At 34.8% G+C, this 15,576-nt stretch overlaps 3 protein-coding genes across 4 annotated transcripts in view; 1 reads left to right on the top strand and 2 right to left on the bottom strand.

The window, feature by feature from the left end:
- The window catches only part of LOC118744588 (integrator complex subunit 6 homolog), a 147,220-nt gene that overhangs the window by 119,166 nt on the left and 12,478 nt on the right, over positions 1-15,576 (top strand). The window lies entirely within an intron of this gene.
- LOC118744591 (invertebrate-type lysozyme 3-like) lies at positions 3,909-13,618 on the bottom strand. Its single transcript, XM_036477719.1, has 3 exons — positions 13,332-13,618; positions 4,245-4,415; positions 3,909-4,164 (listed from the first exon to the last, which is right to left on the bottom strand). Exons 1-3 carry the CDS (start codon positions 13,408-13,410, stop codon positions 3,953-3,955), a joined length of 462 nt encoding a protein of 153 aa, XP_036333612.1. The 5' UTR covers positions 13,411-13,618; the 3' UTR covers positions 3,909-3,952.
- On the bottom strand, positions 14,147-15,124 carry LOC118744590 (probable elongation factor 1-beta). The gene is made up of 2 exons (XM_036477718.1): positions 14,937-15,124; positions 14,147-14,829 (listed from the first exon to the last, which is right to left on the bottom strand). Exons 1-2 carry the CDS (start codon positions 15,014-15,016, stop codon positions 14,238-14,240), a joined length of 672 nt encoding a protein of 223 aa, XP_036333611.1. The 5' UTR covers positions 15,017-15,124; the 3' UTR covers positions 14,147-14,237.

Genomic DNA, 15,576 nt, shown 5'->3' with positions numbered 1-15,576 from the left:
CTCTTTCAATATAAAATCAATTAAATATAAATAACTGGTTGAAAATTCAGTAATTTCATTTTTTACACTGGTAGCAAAAATATCCTAGACCAAGTTTTCAAAGAAAAATGTTATAAAACGATATATTTTATATTAAAAGATTTCAATTTCAAATGAGAAATTTCTATATTAGATTTTTACTTGAAAAAAATACTACTTGAAAGTATGTATACTAATTTCATATACTGTAGTTTAAAAATAAGCAAAAAAAGGCAAGCATGCCGAATTCAATTAGTTCGATAGTGTATAATCTTTAGTAGTTTTCATATATAAAATGACAAACTGATAAACATATTTAAGCTAATGAGGGTAAAAAGTAAACAAAATGTATAAAAAATTTAACAAAAATATATACGGCAATAGAGGAGTTAATGCAAAATATTGCACATACATACATATGTATGTGCATGATTACTTACAATAGCGCATAAGTGCATACCAATATTTACAATACTTACATACGTGTATAGTGTACGTAAATTGTATGCAATTACATATTAGTTTATACCTGCATTTCGTTTTAAACTGAAAAACAATAAAAGCAGAGGAAGGAGTTGCTGCTTCTGTGTGTAGAAAAAATCAATCCGCAATTATTTATTGCAATTACATGAAAGAATTAAAAAAAGAATTAATCACTAAACGTGTGTCTATGAGATGTCGGATATTAAAGGCGAGTATAACTACAACAACAACAACAAATCAATAAAGGTCAGTATCTACGACGATGAGCTCGCGCTCGGGCTCATGGCCTATCAAATTCGAGGAGCAGCAAAGTAAATATGTATGTAGTTTTAAGTAATTAGATAATATGTATTTAAAATAATGAAACAAAAAGTACTTATATACGAATACATACGAAAAACATACATACATACACATTACAGTGTGTGTGTGTAAAAAATCATCATCAACGGTAGCATTGAATGTACATATTCAAATGAAAAGCAATGAATTTGTTGTTCTAAAGCTAATTGCAATACATTTGAACATCAATAAAAATAAAAATGTTATTTAGTTATAAAAAAAAAAAACTTTCTGAAACTAGTTTTGATTTTTCATGTGTAAGGGGTATGGGTACGGTGACCATCCGTCCTGTATTATACGGGACAGTCCTCTTTTTGGACCCGTTGTCCTGGCAATTTATTTATTTTGTACGGGACGCCAAATGTTCTGTATTTCTTTTAATGTCCTGTATTTTTCCCGTATTCGGTGTTTCGATGCCTTAACATCTCATTAAAAAGGCCAGCCTATGAACGAGTTTTAAGTGATCTGAATGCCTGTGTTTCGATTCGAGGAATACATACAGTGGCCAAAATAGAAGCTAAGACTCGACATTTCAGCAAAGTTTGGCTATTTTTCCTTAGTTTATTTAACGTTTATTATTCTTTGTGAAAGTAAAGAAAGCTCTTTTCCTAAAAAACCCATATAATACTGTTTAAGTGCGACTGCTAACACCAGGCGCCTAAATTCGTGCAATGTGCTGCTGCATGTCCAAAAATTTCCTTCATTAAATTAATGAATGCACTTCTCAATTGCCATGTAATAAAACTTTCTTAAGTTATAATTTGATAGCAGTTCAAAGTATGCTCGGGCGATACGTTTCGATAACTTATGTTTTGGAACAGTATACATTGTCAATATTTTGTAGTTCGACGTTATGGAACCTTATACTTTGTACGTATGCAAAGCAATTGACGTTTTGGAAGTCAGCCATACTTACCTACTTTGTATGAAAAAGATGCTCACCATCGTCAACAACAAAAAAAAAAAAAAAAAATGGTCAAAAATTAACGGTAAGTCTTAGCGGCTTCAAAATCGCACTTTATTGTACTTAAATTTAAGGTTTCTTTTTAATTTTGTGGGTAAAATTCTCGGGGAAAATTTCCTACAAATTTGTGATGTTACTACAAGGATGCTATTTCAATGCTAATACATCTAGGATTATTGAAGAAGGCTTTAAGATCAATAAGTTTTTGTGGAAAAAATATTCAAAATTATTTTTTGTCCCGTATTCGGCTCCCATAAATATGGTCACCGTAGGTATGGGTGTAAAATTGTTTTCGTACATACACATGTACATATTAATTGGCTTAAACGTTATCAAATTTATTTTTTCTTAAAATTTCTATATAACTTTTTGTGTAAAAATTTCCATAACTAGAGTATGACGTGGGTTATCTGTTATGCGTCGCCGTAGAGAGAATATACTAAATACGCCAGTAAGATTCAAATTTTGGGCAGTTAGCTGTGCGTTTTAGATCAGAAAAATTTGAATACACTGATTAATTTTTAATTCGCAAGATGTCTCACTCGTCGATTTTAAATGAATGCGTACTATGACTAGCTAGGACCCAGGTTCGATTTCTGGTCCGAACAATATTCAAATTATAGGAAAACGTCTTTTATCATAGCGGTCGCCCCTCGTCAGGTGTTAACAAACCTGTGAGTGTGGAGGCGCCATGAAAATGCCTCCCACAAAAACCATTTGACTTGCGGAAATGGCGAAAAACTTTTATTCAGTTTTCTACATTTGCCTACCAACGTCAAAGCGAACACCACCAAATGGAGAAGGTCAGCCAAATCTAAAAAAAATATACATTTTTTTATAATGAAAATTTAAATTTTTGAAGACATTTCAGGATATTCCGTCAACTATATTAGGTGGTATTTGTGGTTAAAATTTGAATTACCATTACACTTACCATTACTATCGCCATTACTGTTGCCATAGCTGTTACCATTACTATTACTATTACCATTACTATAACTATTACTATTACCATTACTATTACTTTTACCATCGCATTCACCATTACCAGTACCATTATTATGATTACCATTACCAGTACCAATATCATCACCCTCACCATTACCAGTACCATTATTATTACCATTACAAATATCATTTTAATTACAATTGCCATTACCATTGCCTTTATTATTGCCATTACCATTATTGCTGATATTACCATTGCCACTATCATTACCATTACCACGGTCAAAACGTTTACCATAATCATTACCATAACCATAACCATAACCATAAGCTATAGCCGTAACTATAACCATAAACATTAGCATGAGTGCCAGGATAAACCACGTCTCGCTATTCTTTAATTCTGCTAAGCTGGAATGGCTTTGAGTGAATCGAACCCAATCGTTGGGGTATTTGTGCCTTAGTATAGTGTACTCAGTAGCCCGTTTCTATTTCCGCCAGACAGTCAATTTCTAGTCATATTCGTTAATTTTCATCAATAGATTGCAAGTTGATGGTTGTGAACATGTTTTTGCGTTTTCGTAACATTTCGCTTCCTTCAATATTGCTATATTGTGTTTTTTGGTTGCCCCACTTTCTACATACTGCTTCAGACAAAGTTCAATGGCTTGAACCTCGGCCTGAAAGACAGAGCTACACTGCCGCATACTGGTGAAAAGGAGCAGTCTGGGTTGTATGCGGCAGACTTCTGCTCCGAAGCCGTGGTCAGTCTTTGAGCTGTCAGTATACCAGATGTGGCTGTCCTTCCGGGGCTTAGGTAGTTCTTTGTCCCAATTATTCCTGTCGGGGACAAAGACCTTAAAGTTAAGTGAGAAGTTAAAACTCGGAATGCACAGGTCCACAGGTTTGCTTGTTATCTTTCCTTTGGCTTATACTTATATTATGAGGAATTCAAATCTGCTGTAACTAGCAAAATTTACGTAAATTTAAAATAATATTTATTAATATTATAATCGTATTTCATAAAAGTAATTTTAAATTAAAAATTAATAAGTTTCAGATCCAGTATTACAGTAATGCATCTCGTTGAATGCAACAAAAAAAAAAACGTAATGCTATATAAAGACAGAGCAAAAATTATTATGTAGCTTGCTGCATTCCACTTCAACAGCCGTCTCTGCATCCTCTTTTGCTCACTTAACCCTGAAACAGGCTCAAGCAATTCGACAATGTATTCAGATAATTATAGCCCAATTCGCCCTTGCAACCATAGCCGCCCAACTTGTGTATGGCCGCATAATCATAGCAATCGACTTGACTGTCACCATTACAATCCTGTGCATATTTGGTCATGTAATTTTGTATGGTGTCGGCAGCGCAGTAGGGATCGTTGACGCAGTTGGCGTAGGCTATTTGTGGAGTAGTGGAATAAATGAATGGTTCAGTAAATTTTCTTGCTTGACTTCCTACATTTACTGCGCTCACTTACCGGACTCCGATTCCGGTGATTCGCCATTCAATGTCTGCTTGCCACCATCAGCCCAGTAGGGCCAAGTGATGCGAAACAGACCACATACGCCGCCAGTGCAAGTGGCTGTGCGATTGCAGCCGCTAATCGCTTCACAAATACAACCCAGGCAAACATCGGTGACTGGTTTATCTGCAAACAAAATGAGCACAATTATTACTTATTAGCTATGTATTTAATAAATGTTTATACTATTTTTGAACTTAATTGATAAGCGCATTAAAAATAATTACGCTGTGCTGATTAAGATTTAAAATTGTATATATTTAGGTGTAAGAAAGACTTAAGTAGGAATCCTCTATCAGCATAATTCTGAGCTTAGTTAATCTTTCATAATACGGTGTGACTGAGCTGATAACTACAATTTTTTAATTAAATATTTATTGTGTGCTTACACTGTATTTATAACTTTCGTAGTGCTTTTTTGCTGATTATCAAATTTAAATTTCTGAGAAAAAATAGCCGCATTTAACCTAAAAGGTGTAATTAAAAATTGTTTTAGCGTTCAAGAATCAGTGACTATATTCCTTTTTCATTGACTTGCATTCACACTTTATGTGGCGAGTGGCAGTTAGCAACAGTGTAAGGAGCGGCGATTACAAATCAGCCTATTTTTACTCGCGAAAATACTCTTTCTGCCATTATAAGCGCCACTTTCCGTTGAAAAACTAAATGGCATTTAAGTTAATTATGAATTCATATTAAAAATCAGGGTTTGCTTTTTCCATATTTAAATTGAGCATTAAAATACGGTTTAACTATTTGAACTGAAAATTTATATTTTTTAATCCTCAAACGGCTCATAAGAAATTGGCTCTAAAAAGTATCGTTCAAAAGCTATATATGTATGTGAACACTTAAAGCTCACTAGTATAATACTAAATTTTCACTAGGCATTAAATGACAAAAATTTTTTTGAAAAAGTTATGCTTTAAAAAACTCGTGTCATTACATTAAACAAAGAATAATTTATTGAGTTCGTTTCTTTCAATTTCAAACAATTTTTTTTTTAATTAATGCACCAATTAAGAGTACAAAAATCCAAGATATGTAAATGCACATCAATATGTAATGGCGAAAATTACACGCAATTAATTATCGTTCAAAAAAATTTGCACTTTAAAGAAAGTTCAATAAAAACCAGCGATTCACGAGCTAAATATTGTCAACAAAATTTTAGCGACATAAAAAAAAACGTGTATAACTGGATGCAAGACGAGATTGATAACCCATTTATTCAACTGCCTGTACATATGTGCATACATATGTATGAATGCAAATACGTGTAGATATTTATGATCGTAGACTTGAGTCTGTTGTCGAATAAATTTATATAATTTATTATTATTACGATTTTGAACTACAAAATTAAATTGTTGCATCAATTTTTAGCGAATAATTCAAAATTTGCATTTTCCGTTCATTAGCATATTTTCAATTCGCTCATTTATTCCGATATTTTTTTCTCTTGTCGTTGTTTTAATTTCATAATAAATGCAATATTTTTATTTGTTGTTATTATTTTTTTCTCTTTAGAATTTCGCATCATCAATAAGTTGCTTGACATAACAAAGTCTGTGAAAGACCCGCCATGTGAACTTTGCTTATACCTACATTCTATAAAGAACTTGACTTTCAACGTTTAAGTGGAATTTTTAGTGCTTTTCGTTTAATATTTTTTTCTTCTTTCATCTTAACTTGATCTTGAACATGCGTTGAGGACAAATAGCTGGGTTCAACGAAACTGCGCATGCGTGCAGCCCGCACTTCCTCTGAGCAAACGAGATGAGGAATCTTGAGGTCATTTATTGCAAATTGTAATTTTTTTACATACATACATACATACCTACATACATTGGTAGTTGCTTGTTTCAGCTTTTTACTAAGTGCCCCAGCTGAAAATTAAAGCCAATTCTGGTTTATTTAGCTACATGCATGAACTTGGTGGCCCAGAGTCAGACTCGAGTACTCTTGACCTTCATGAAATGTTTTTTTTTTTAAGTTAATTCTTAAATATTTATAGTTAATTCTTTAACAAAACCCATGTAAATCCAGGTTTGAAACTTTTTGCAATATTCAAAAACTTTCGTCAAAATTTCGAGCTTTTTTAAAAATTTTAAAAAATTAGCGATAATTTTTAGCCATTTGAAACTTGTACTCTATTCTACTAAAATTCAGTGGGCTACAAAACTACATACTCAGAATCTTTCTAGGACATATAATTAAAAAATCTCGAAATTTTTACGAAATTATGTTGATTTTTTTTTTAATATTGAAAATTTTAATTCAGTGTCAAGCGATTGGTACTTTTGTACAAATTTTTTGGTACAAAAAAAAAACAAAAAAATAAAAAATAAAAATGGGACGACAATTTTTTTGTAGTCACACGATTGGTACAATACAGCGAACTGCTATGAAGAGATGAATATTAAAAAGGCAAAACCTGCAAAAAAGGCAGAAAAAGGCAAAAAAAAATCAAAATTAAAATTTTAATTTTGAATCAAGGAAGATATGAAACGTGTAATTCTTTAATTTGTTTACAGATACGACTAAGCAGACAAAATAGGCAAATGCCTTAAAGTCCTAACCCTGTTGATTACATATAGTTCAACTGCCAAACTCATTAATTTCCTAAAGACATTTTTATAATATGTACTTACTTTCCAGCTGGGCATCTTCCAGATATTATTTATACATTACGAGCATTAAGCAAAATTATTAATACCAACGGATCTTCCTTGTAACTTAAGCTTACCATAATATACCAACAAAAAGAAAAACCACACTCAAGCTACTCTTGCACGTCCATGAACTTCTGTTGTGCTGTCCACACATGATCTTAAGCCACAAAAAAAAACACAACAATGACAATGACAATGACAACAAATGAGAAAACTAGTCAAATCACTTGCTCACAAAAGACGAGTTTAGCAACTTTGCCGAAGCTCCGTTAAAAGTGTGAAGATTTTACTGTGACAAATGATAGTCGTGCTGGTTGGTGGCGCAGATGAAAATATTTAAAAAGTAAGCGAAAAATAAAAAATAAACAAAGTATGCAAAACGAATTGCTAACTGCACTTGAAGATGAGTCAAGTTACAACAAAATATCGAAACGAAAACGTTTGAGAAACTCACCTTGCCTGCTAATAGACATAAATTTCATAAAAATATTAGTAGTCATAGGTGTATACATACATATGCAAATGGTCACATATTAATTTACATAAATAAATAAAACCGTAAACGCGACGTAAATATGCGAATTGAACTTGAACTAGTCTGAGCGTAAAAATACCGATTGTGGTAATAAGCTAGAGTACTTAAAAGTGATCGGTATGAATACAATTTCAAATATCGTTAGCTTAGAGTGAAAAGTTGCTAAGTGCTATTTTAAAAATTTTACAGGAGCAGAAAAAAACTTCTTATAGCCATTTTCTGAACGAATTTCGCAAAACTTTGTATACAATATTTTGCCAGTTTAAAGTAAAGCAAAACTCCTTATGAAACAGAGGGATTTGATCTTCAATAAAATATTAGGCACGTATTATTTTGTCCTTATCAGATTTTCAATGAATAAATAAAACAAATACCTCTATCTTTTTCGAAATAATGTATTTTTAATTTCACTAGCCTCCTGTATCTAAATATGAATTCTCATAAAAAGTGGACTTAGCAAGTTTTCGCTCTAAGCTAGCGATGTAAATTTGTTCTTAGTTCAATTAAATTCTAAGCTTCTTAATGGATTTGTAAACATTCACCCGTTTTTCTTTACCTAAATGTTTGTGTCCGTGCTCCTGTATTTGACAACTTCTATCTAATAGCCCATTTCCATCAAAAGCTTAACGGTAGTTAAGAGCTAGTTCCAAGAATTTGAACACGGGGTGATCGGAAGAATTATTTCTTTCTTTTTGCTTTTTTTTTACTTTAGCATAAACCGCAGTTAAGGCTTGGTGGAAATGAATAATAGCTTTTTAATTTTTTCCTTTTCAATAACGATTTTTTTTTAACCGCAAAAAAATAATGTATGCCAAAAATCCTTTAAAGCATCTCATTGAATTGAATTATTGAATATTCGTTGTTGCATTGAAAGTGTAAAAAAAATACCGAAAAAAAAAACTGTTTTCATCAGAAAAGATTTATTACCGCACGTCAACAAAACGGACAGGGTGACAAAAATGCGCGCGTTTGGCATAATTAATGTGCCACATCAAACAAAAAAAAAGTAAATAAAAGGAAGCCCGAAGCTAAAATAGAATGCACTGTGAGATATCTTTACTTCAGCAGTTCGGCAAAAGTGTTTTGCTGCGAATGACCTTTGTTTAGCTTATTTCTGTTCCATGTTTAGATGATGTAAAATATCATTTAAGTTAAGCAAATTTCTTCAACGAAAGTAAAAAATCCGGAATTTAAGATCAATTTCAGATTTCTGTTCGTTATCTTCTACATATTTTTTTAAGTAATTTACGATATTCATATCCAACAATTACAAATGTAAAAAAAAAAATAAACAAGAGCATTTAGCTTTAGAGGACTTTTCACTCTTTGGGGAGGATGGAACTTTTTGGGGAGCCTGAAAGTCCACATATTTCTAACCCGCCTTCCTGGTCTATGGAACGATGAGCTGTATGACTTTAAAACGACATACATTGACATAGTGCAGCGATTCCTCAGGCTTGGTCGTGTGGTACGAATGGAGGCAAACTCTCCAGCCCTGAAGGTTTTTGGCCACCAGACCAAGGTGGTAAAAACGATAATCGGATAGGCTGTTTTCCAGTCCGACCAAAAAGTCTTCTACAGGCCCACTTGGCTCAGCTGGTTTTACTAAGAGTTTTGTTTAGATGGAAGTTCTAAATTAGTATCTTCGTTGTTGTTGTTGTAGCGGCTACTAAACCCCGCTCAGGTCGGTTCATCCGTCAACGTTGTCGTCCATTTCAGCTAAGTGGAGGCCCAGGAAGTGCGCGACATCGACAGGGTCTGGAGTGTTAGCTGGGTGGGGTTCTCGCGGCATGTGAAGAGGTGCCGAGAGTCATGTGGCGACTCTCATCCTCATTAACTCTGCTCAGGTATGAGTTTAGCCTGCTGCAATAGCCAGAGCGAAGTTGCGGGTTCCCCGAGCCAGACAAAGTTCTGCCCCGTTCACGTCAGGTGGTTGTGTGCCTAGAACGGCATTCACAGGGCGGGAGTCGACATAACGTGACACCGATTCCCTGTGAATGCCGGTCAGGGCCTGTCGATAAGTTGACGGGTCCAGAGGTTGTTTAATGAACCTCTGGACTTCGTCCTTCAGTTCATAAAGATGCCTCCTGACGTGCCTTGGCGAGGGCTCTTCTGCAAGCAGATGTTTGTTTGGATGATCACGTCTGTGGCTCCCCTCAAGAAAATGCTTGCAGAGCATTGTGTTATGCTCCTTGACTGGAAGCATGTGGGCCTCGTCGTGTAGGTGGTGTTGGGGCGTCATCAGGAGGCATCCGGTCGCTGTCCGAAGTGCCGTATTCTGGCAGGTCTGTAGCTTCTTCCACTACGTCCTGCTAGTCCCAGGTGACCACACGGGCGCTGCATAGTTTATAACCGGCCGGCTAATTGCCTTGTATGTTGCCAACAACGTTTCTTTCTGCTGCCGGCCAGCGACTTGAGGACATTGTTGCGGCTCTGTACTTTGTTGACAATTGCGGTTGTACGTATTCACCAAGGTTGAATTGCGGTGCAACTTCATCTCTTGGACCGCAGCTATCAATATTCCATGCCTTCCAATGAAGACAGTTATCTCCTCGATCTTGCTCTGAAGTCCGTTGCAGTTGAATTGTAAGCACCTTTGTGTGCCTTGGGAAAACAACGTTTGATGGATTTCGCAGACCTAAACAGGGTTAGATCGCCGAAACAACAGCCCTTGGTCATTCCGGCACGTAGAACCGGCTGTCGTGGGAATGTAAATTAGTCTCTCATCAAGGGTGCTTCCCTGATGTTTGACTTCGTCAGAGTATTCAAGAGCTTTTCCTCAAATGGTAACCGAACAAAGGTTAGGCTTATCTTTCCTTGTGGACAATACAATAACAATTTTTTTTGTAGGCTTCTTGGAATTATTCGACAACGAGCTATTATTCGAATAATCGATGATGGATGATTATTCGAATTCACCTAATCGGATTTTACTATTTATTTTTTTTTTTTTACGACGGGCATTACGTAGGTGCAATGAACTTTTCAGTAAAAGATCGTAGTTATTATTCATAGGTAAATTATTTATACGTAGATCCTTCTTTCTCATATTTCTAAAATAAAAAAATTAATATACCCCTCTGACTCTCATGGTCTCATATGTATTGTTCAAATTTGTTGACAGTTATGTATATATACATACATACAATACAATACACGTCTCATTAAGCTGCTTTTGTTTTTGAAACGCCCGGGAGAGGCCAAGCTAATCTTCAAGCGTAAGGCGATTATAAATTTGCTGACCTATTATTGAACATACTTTTTACTTTTTCTTAATTTTTTTTTAATTTTTTTATTTACTTTGCTTTGTTTTAATGTAAATCTGTTTAATCTACAGTAAGAGGTGACTTTTATTTGTTTGTGTTATTAGTTTGACATACATACATGTCGTTGTTTAAAGTACAAAACCGCGTATAGTCGTTCTGCAAAACCGCGTAACTAAAATTTGTTGCCAAAAATTAGATTTGCTTACACAAACTCTTGGCTCAATCCTTATTCATTCGTTCTGGAATATACCAGCCAGAAATGCGATTGCTTTATAAAAAAGAGAACCATTTTGAAATACGAGTGTTTTTACTCTCTAGAAATAGTTTATGCAACCTTACATACGTGGTCTTGCGTTTTGGTGATGCGCGGTTTTGTACTTTAAACGACGATATGTACATATTTACATATATGCACACATACATATGAGTACATTTGTATTATTTTATTTGTTTGTGTTATTAGTTTGACATACATACATATTTACACACATACATATACGTACATAAGTACAGATGTATGTACATACATTAGACCGTTCACGAAGAAAAGCTCGCCGTACACCCCTTTTTTCAAGGGAATTTCGAAAAAGATTTTTTTTTTGCTGAACGTAGGGGTTGCCTTTTTACATTTATTCGGCATTTATAATTGGCCAAGTACCCATTTTAGTTGTTACCCACCCCCAGTTCAGTTCTTATCACCTTAACGTTACCACCCTAATGTCAGTAAATGAAAGCTTTCTAAAAATCATATCTAAAAACTTTATTGAGAAAGTTTTTTGATTATTAGAGTAGAACTATAAAAAAAAATTATTGCCAAATGTAGGTGTCACCGGTCGGCAAAAAAACAAAATAGTTTTTCGAATTTGCCTTGCAAAAATTGTTTTTGTTTGCATGTAAGGTGGTACGGTCTAATATACATATGTAAGTATGTAGCTTGTTTGCTTGAAGAACGTTATGACTCAAATGGCTTAAAAGTTTTTTTTTTATACTAAAAATTTTAAGATGTATCTATTGTCTTACAGAGTATAAAAAGGTGTGCCATCAAATCCTATTTTGGTTGCTTACTTTCTAAAGAGTTATTGTATTTGTGTTATAATGGCTAAAGAAAGTGGAAATGAGGCACAATTATCAAAAACCGTTATGATTTTTTATACAGCATAAAAGAAAGACTGCCGGCCATTCCTGCATACTTAATTCAATCTTTTTTTTTGTATTATTATTATGACGTTCTTCCCGCAAAGGCGCGATGTCTACGTAAAGTTGGGGAAAACACATAAACACCGACACAAAAAACTTGTTACGGATTTCTTTTTATGCATTTTTTTTATTTGAAATTCAGTTTGATGACTGGTGCGCGCCGCATGATATCAAAAGCTATTAATAAGTCGATCTCACGAATAGCAACAAGTTAATTTTTTGCGACTCTTTCATACGTTTGCTATCGAATTTTGGGTTTTTTGTTTTAATTCGTAGTATTTATGAGCTTGATATGTTACTTTGATTCTTATTTTAACTTTTAATTAATATTGGGATATTTCATATATTTCTGAGAAACCCAAAACACACGATAAATTGCTATGCGGTCTTTTTTTTCTTATTTTTCCTTTTAATCTACGTTGTCACCAATTCACGTAAGAGATGGCTTATCAGCGTTGTTTCGAGAAATCGCGAATAGCTTCTCACGACAAGTGATTTTCCGCTTTTGCGTTTTTGTAATAAAGGTATGTAATTAATTTTAATATTTATTAAGTAGGCAATTGTCATTACAGCTAATGAATTATAAAATAGTTTAACTAGAAGAAAATTAAGTCATACGCTCCTATGAAGCCGAGCTTTTACATTTCATGTAAGCACGCATTTTTATCGTGCCACTCCCCTGAGATATTAATAACAGAAGTTTTCTTCTTCAAAAAGGCTTTCTACAAAAAAAATTTACCAAGTTCATTAGGTTGAAAACTTCCAATAATTCACTATTAGGACCTATAAGCGCTTACATACTATTTTATTTTTATTTTTTTCTAAAGCACTAAAAGTTCTTTATTACCTACAAAGATTTTAATAGAAATATTTCCTGTTCTTTTATTATTTAATATTTCAACTTTCTGTTGAGCACCAATAAATGATACATACCTACACATGTATATGAAAGAGAAATAAAAAAGCCAACAATTTATGCTTCTAAAGATCTGCAAAAGAAGTAACCAAAAGTCAAATACAAAAGCAAAAAAAAATAACATTGAAACCAAAACACTAATTAATGCTAATCAAATACGTTCAAGCCGGACCTGAGATATAAACGCGTTGCGGTAGTTATAACTTCATAATGAATCAGCCGTTCGTTGTTTATTCCATATGTTCTAAAATCCTACAATTTGCTCTGCATATACATATTTCCCTTACGCCGCTGAAAATTTGCATATTTTCCCCTCACAAAATCACTTCAGATTAATTGTTTATATTTCTCCTAATCGAATTCATTATTAGCTATCTCCGCTTCACACCTCTATCGTACATAAATACAACAATACATAACTAATTCTAAGTAATAATGAAGATTTCTTCTCACCCTGAGCGTTGATCAGCAAAGCAAAACCCACACAAAGCAGCGCAGCGATAGCCAATTTACCGTAGAATGTAATGGCCATTGTTTTCAAAAGTTTTCTTCTAACTTATTTAAACTTTTGTTAATTACGTATGTATGTATATGTGCGTGTTAGCAACCAACGTATACAGTTAATTTAAAAACTCTGCACTTAAGCTGGCGTCGGCTGATTTTAATGCTCTATTCCGTTAGCAGTTTTTTACGTACTTCACACGTTCACGTTTTTCAAGCAACTGAAGCAGCAACACGAAATGTTTGCAAATTTTAACATTCTACTATTGATTGCTTCGAGAATCGTAGCGAATATCAGCATGGCTTAGCGATTGAAGCTTAGGGCTTAAATAAAAGCTCCGAGTACGTGAACAAAGCAAAACAAAGGAGTTAAGACACGAACTTGTCTGTTCACATTTGTGTCACCCTGCACTGTATAGAGCCAAATTTTTTTTCGGGATCTTCAATTTAAGAAATTTATAAATTTAAAACAAGCGATAATGGAGCAATAGCAAAGGTATTCCAACCTAAATGGCATCAGTTTTTTTTTAGAAATCCCGGCTGCATAGCCTCTGTATAGTATGGTAATCAGGCAGGTTTTGCAGATTCTCTCTCGAGCGTATTTCAACTATTCACAAGGCGAATTTACATAAATAAATACAATAAACATATTAAAGTGACTTTGCTTGAAACTCACTGGGAAGTGAATTACAGAACCTGGCTGAATATTCTTATCGTATAAACCTGTACAATGATATCCTCTCTGCTCGAAGAAAATTAAGTTTAAATTAAATTGCTATACTTTGCTGTTCACTTTATTTATGGTTCAAAAGTAAAAAAAAAACGGAAATTAATTTAATGAGGTATTGATCTACATGCTTAGATCTTGTTGAAGGCAGCAATGTCGACGGATTGAACAAAGTCTTCGAATTCCTGTATCTGTTCAGTCAGCAAATCGATTGACACTTTGTCGTCCTCAATGACGCACATAATCTGCAGCTTGTTAATACCATAGCCGACAGGCACCAGCTTGGAGGCACCCCACAAAAGGCCGTCCATCTCAATGGTGCGCACGCTGTTCTCTAATTCCTTCATGTCGGTCTCATCATCCCATGGTTTGACATCCAGCAATACTGATGACTTGGCAATTAGCGCAGGTTTCTTAGATTTCTTAGCAGCATAGGCAGCAACACGTTCCTCACGGATGCGTTCAGCTTCTGCGTCTTCTTCTTCATCATCGGAGCCGAAGAGATCTACATCGTCATCATCAGCCGCAGCGGCAGTTGGTGCAGCAGCAACTGTGGGCTTAGCACCGGCAGCTTGAGGCAATGGAGAACCGCCCCAAGCGGCACGCTCACTGGCCTCGTACGAGGCAATGTGACGATACCAACGCTGCACATGAGGGAAGTTTCCAGTTGGTGCCTTACCCAAAGCATCGAACACTGATATATCAGCTTTGCTGGGTGAATATCTGAAAGTATAAATTTCAAAGTTGTAGAATATGTCCGACGTGACACGGCCAGGCTACACATAACCTCAAAGTGTGGCATGCCAAGTGGCACTTTCCACCGTCCTTACCCGCTAATATAGCTGTTGTCAGCGAGGAATTTCTCCAATTCCTTGAGACCTTGTGGGGTTGTGACGTCACCGAAAGCCATTTTTGTATAATTTATCAGTATTTTAAATGGAAAATATCACCAGCGGCCGTACTGTGCTGCAAGCTGAGAGAAATTTGACAACCGGAAAGGGCAAACAGCTGTCAAATTCAGGGTTGCAAAACCTGAAGAAAAAAAGGATCGAGTGTTACCAGTTGTAGTTTTTATTTATGCATATGCCTTGTAAACAATGAAGAAATAAATTGTTTCAAGGCGAATTTATATAAGGTGGCGTTAGTAGATCAGCTGATTTTGTGTATGTGTTTCGCCTCACGGCTTCTAAAGTCAAATTGAAAAATTATGTTTGAATTTCCACACACACACTTACAGGTTTTGACCGTTTATGCCGCCGAAGCAAAAACAAAATACAAGTAAATTTTTGTTTTTGTTCCCCTGCTATAACCTTATATTAATTCGCCTTGAATCGATTCTTTCAATCGCCGTAGCAAATAAAGCATATTTACAATATGCAACAACTCGCTTAAGTGAAAAAGTTACACAAATCAAAGTAAATATTGTGGCGAATACTGCGGCAACACAAAGCGAACAACGAGAAATAGGCA

The sequence above is a fragment of the Rhagoletis pomonella genome, unplaced genomic scaffold (assembly GCF_013731165.1).
Source record: "Rhagoletis pomonella isolate Grant_MI unplaced genomic scaffold, Rhpom_1.0 Rhpom_scaffold_00008, whole genome shotgun sequence".
NCBI classification, from domain to species: domain Eukaryota; kingdom Metazoa; phylum Arthropoda; class Insecta; order Diptera; family Tephritidae; genus Rhagoletis; species Rhagoletis pomonella.
Note: the sequence above shows the minus strand (reverse complement) of the source record. Positions and strands in the feature narration are given on the sequence as shown.

Bases quoted from the DNA above. Each gene is read 5' to 3' on its own strand.
- LOC118744591 (XM_036477719.1), bottom strand. From the start codon at position 13,410: ATGGCCATTACATTCTACGGTAAATTGGCTATCGCTGCGCTGCTTTGT. The intron at 4,416-13,331 runs GTGAGAAGAAAT...TTTTGTTTGCAG, and splicing joins TTTGCTGATCAACGCTCAGG to ATAAACCAGTCACCGATGTT. The intron at 4,165-4,244 runs GTAAGTGAGCGC...CTCCACAAATAG, and splicing joins ATCACCGGAATCGGAGTCCG to CCTACGCCAACTGCGTCAAC.
- LOC118744590 (XM_036477718.1), bottom strand. From the start codon at position 15,016: ATGGCTTTCGGTGACGTCACAACCCCACAAGGTCTCAAGGAATTGGAG. The intron at 14,830-14,936 runs GTAAGGACGGTG...TTATACTTTCAG, and splicing joins GACAACAGCTATATTAGCGG to ATATTCACCCAGCAAAGCTG.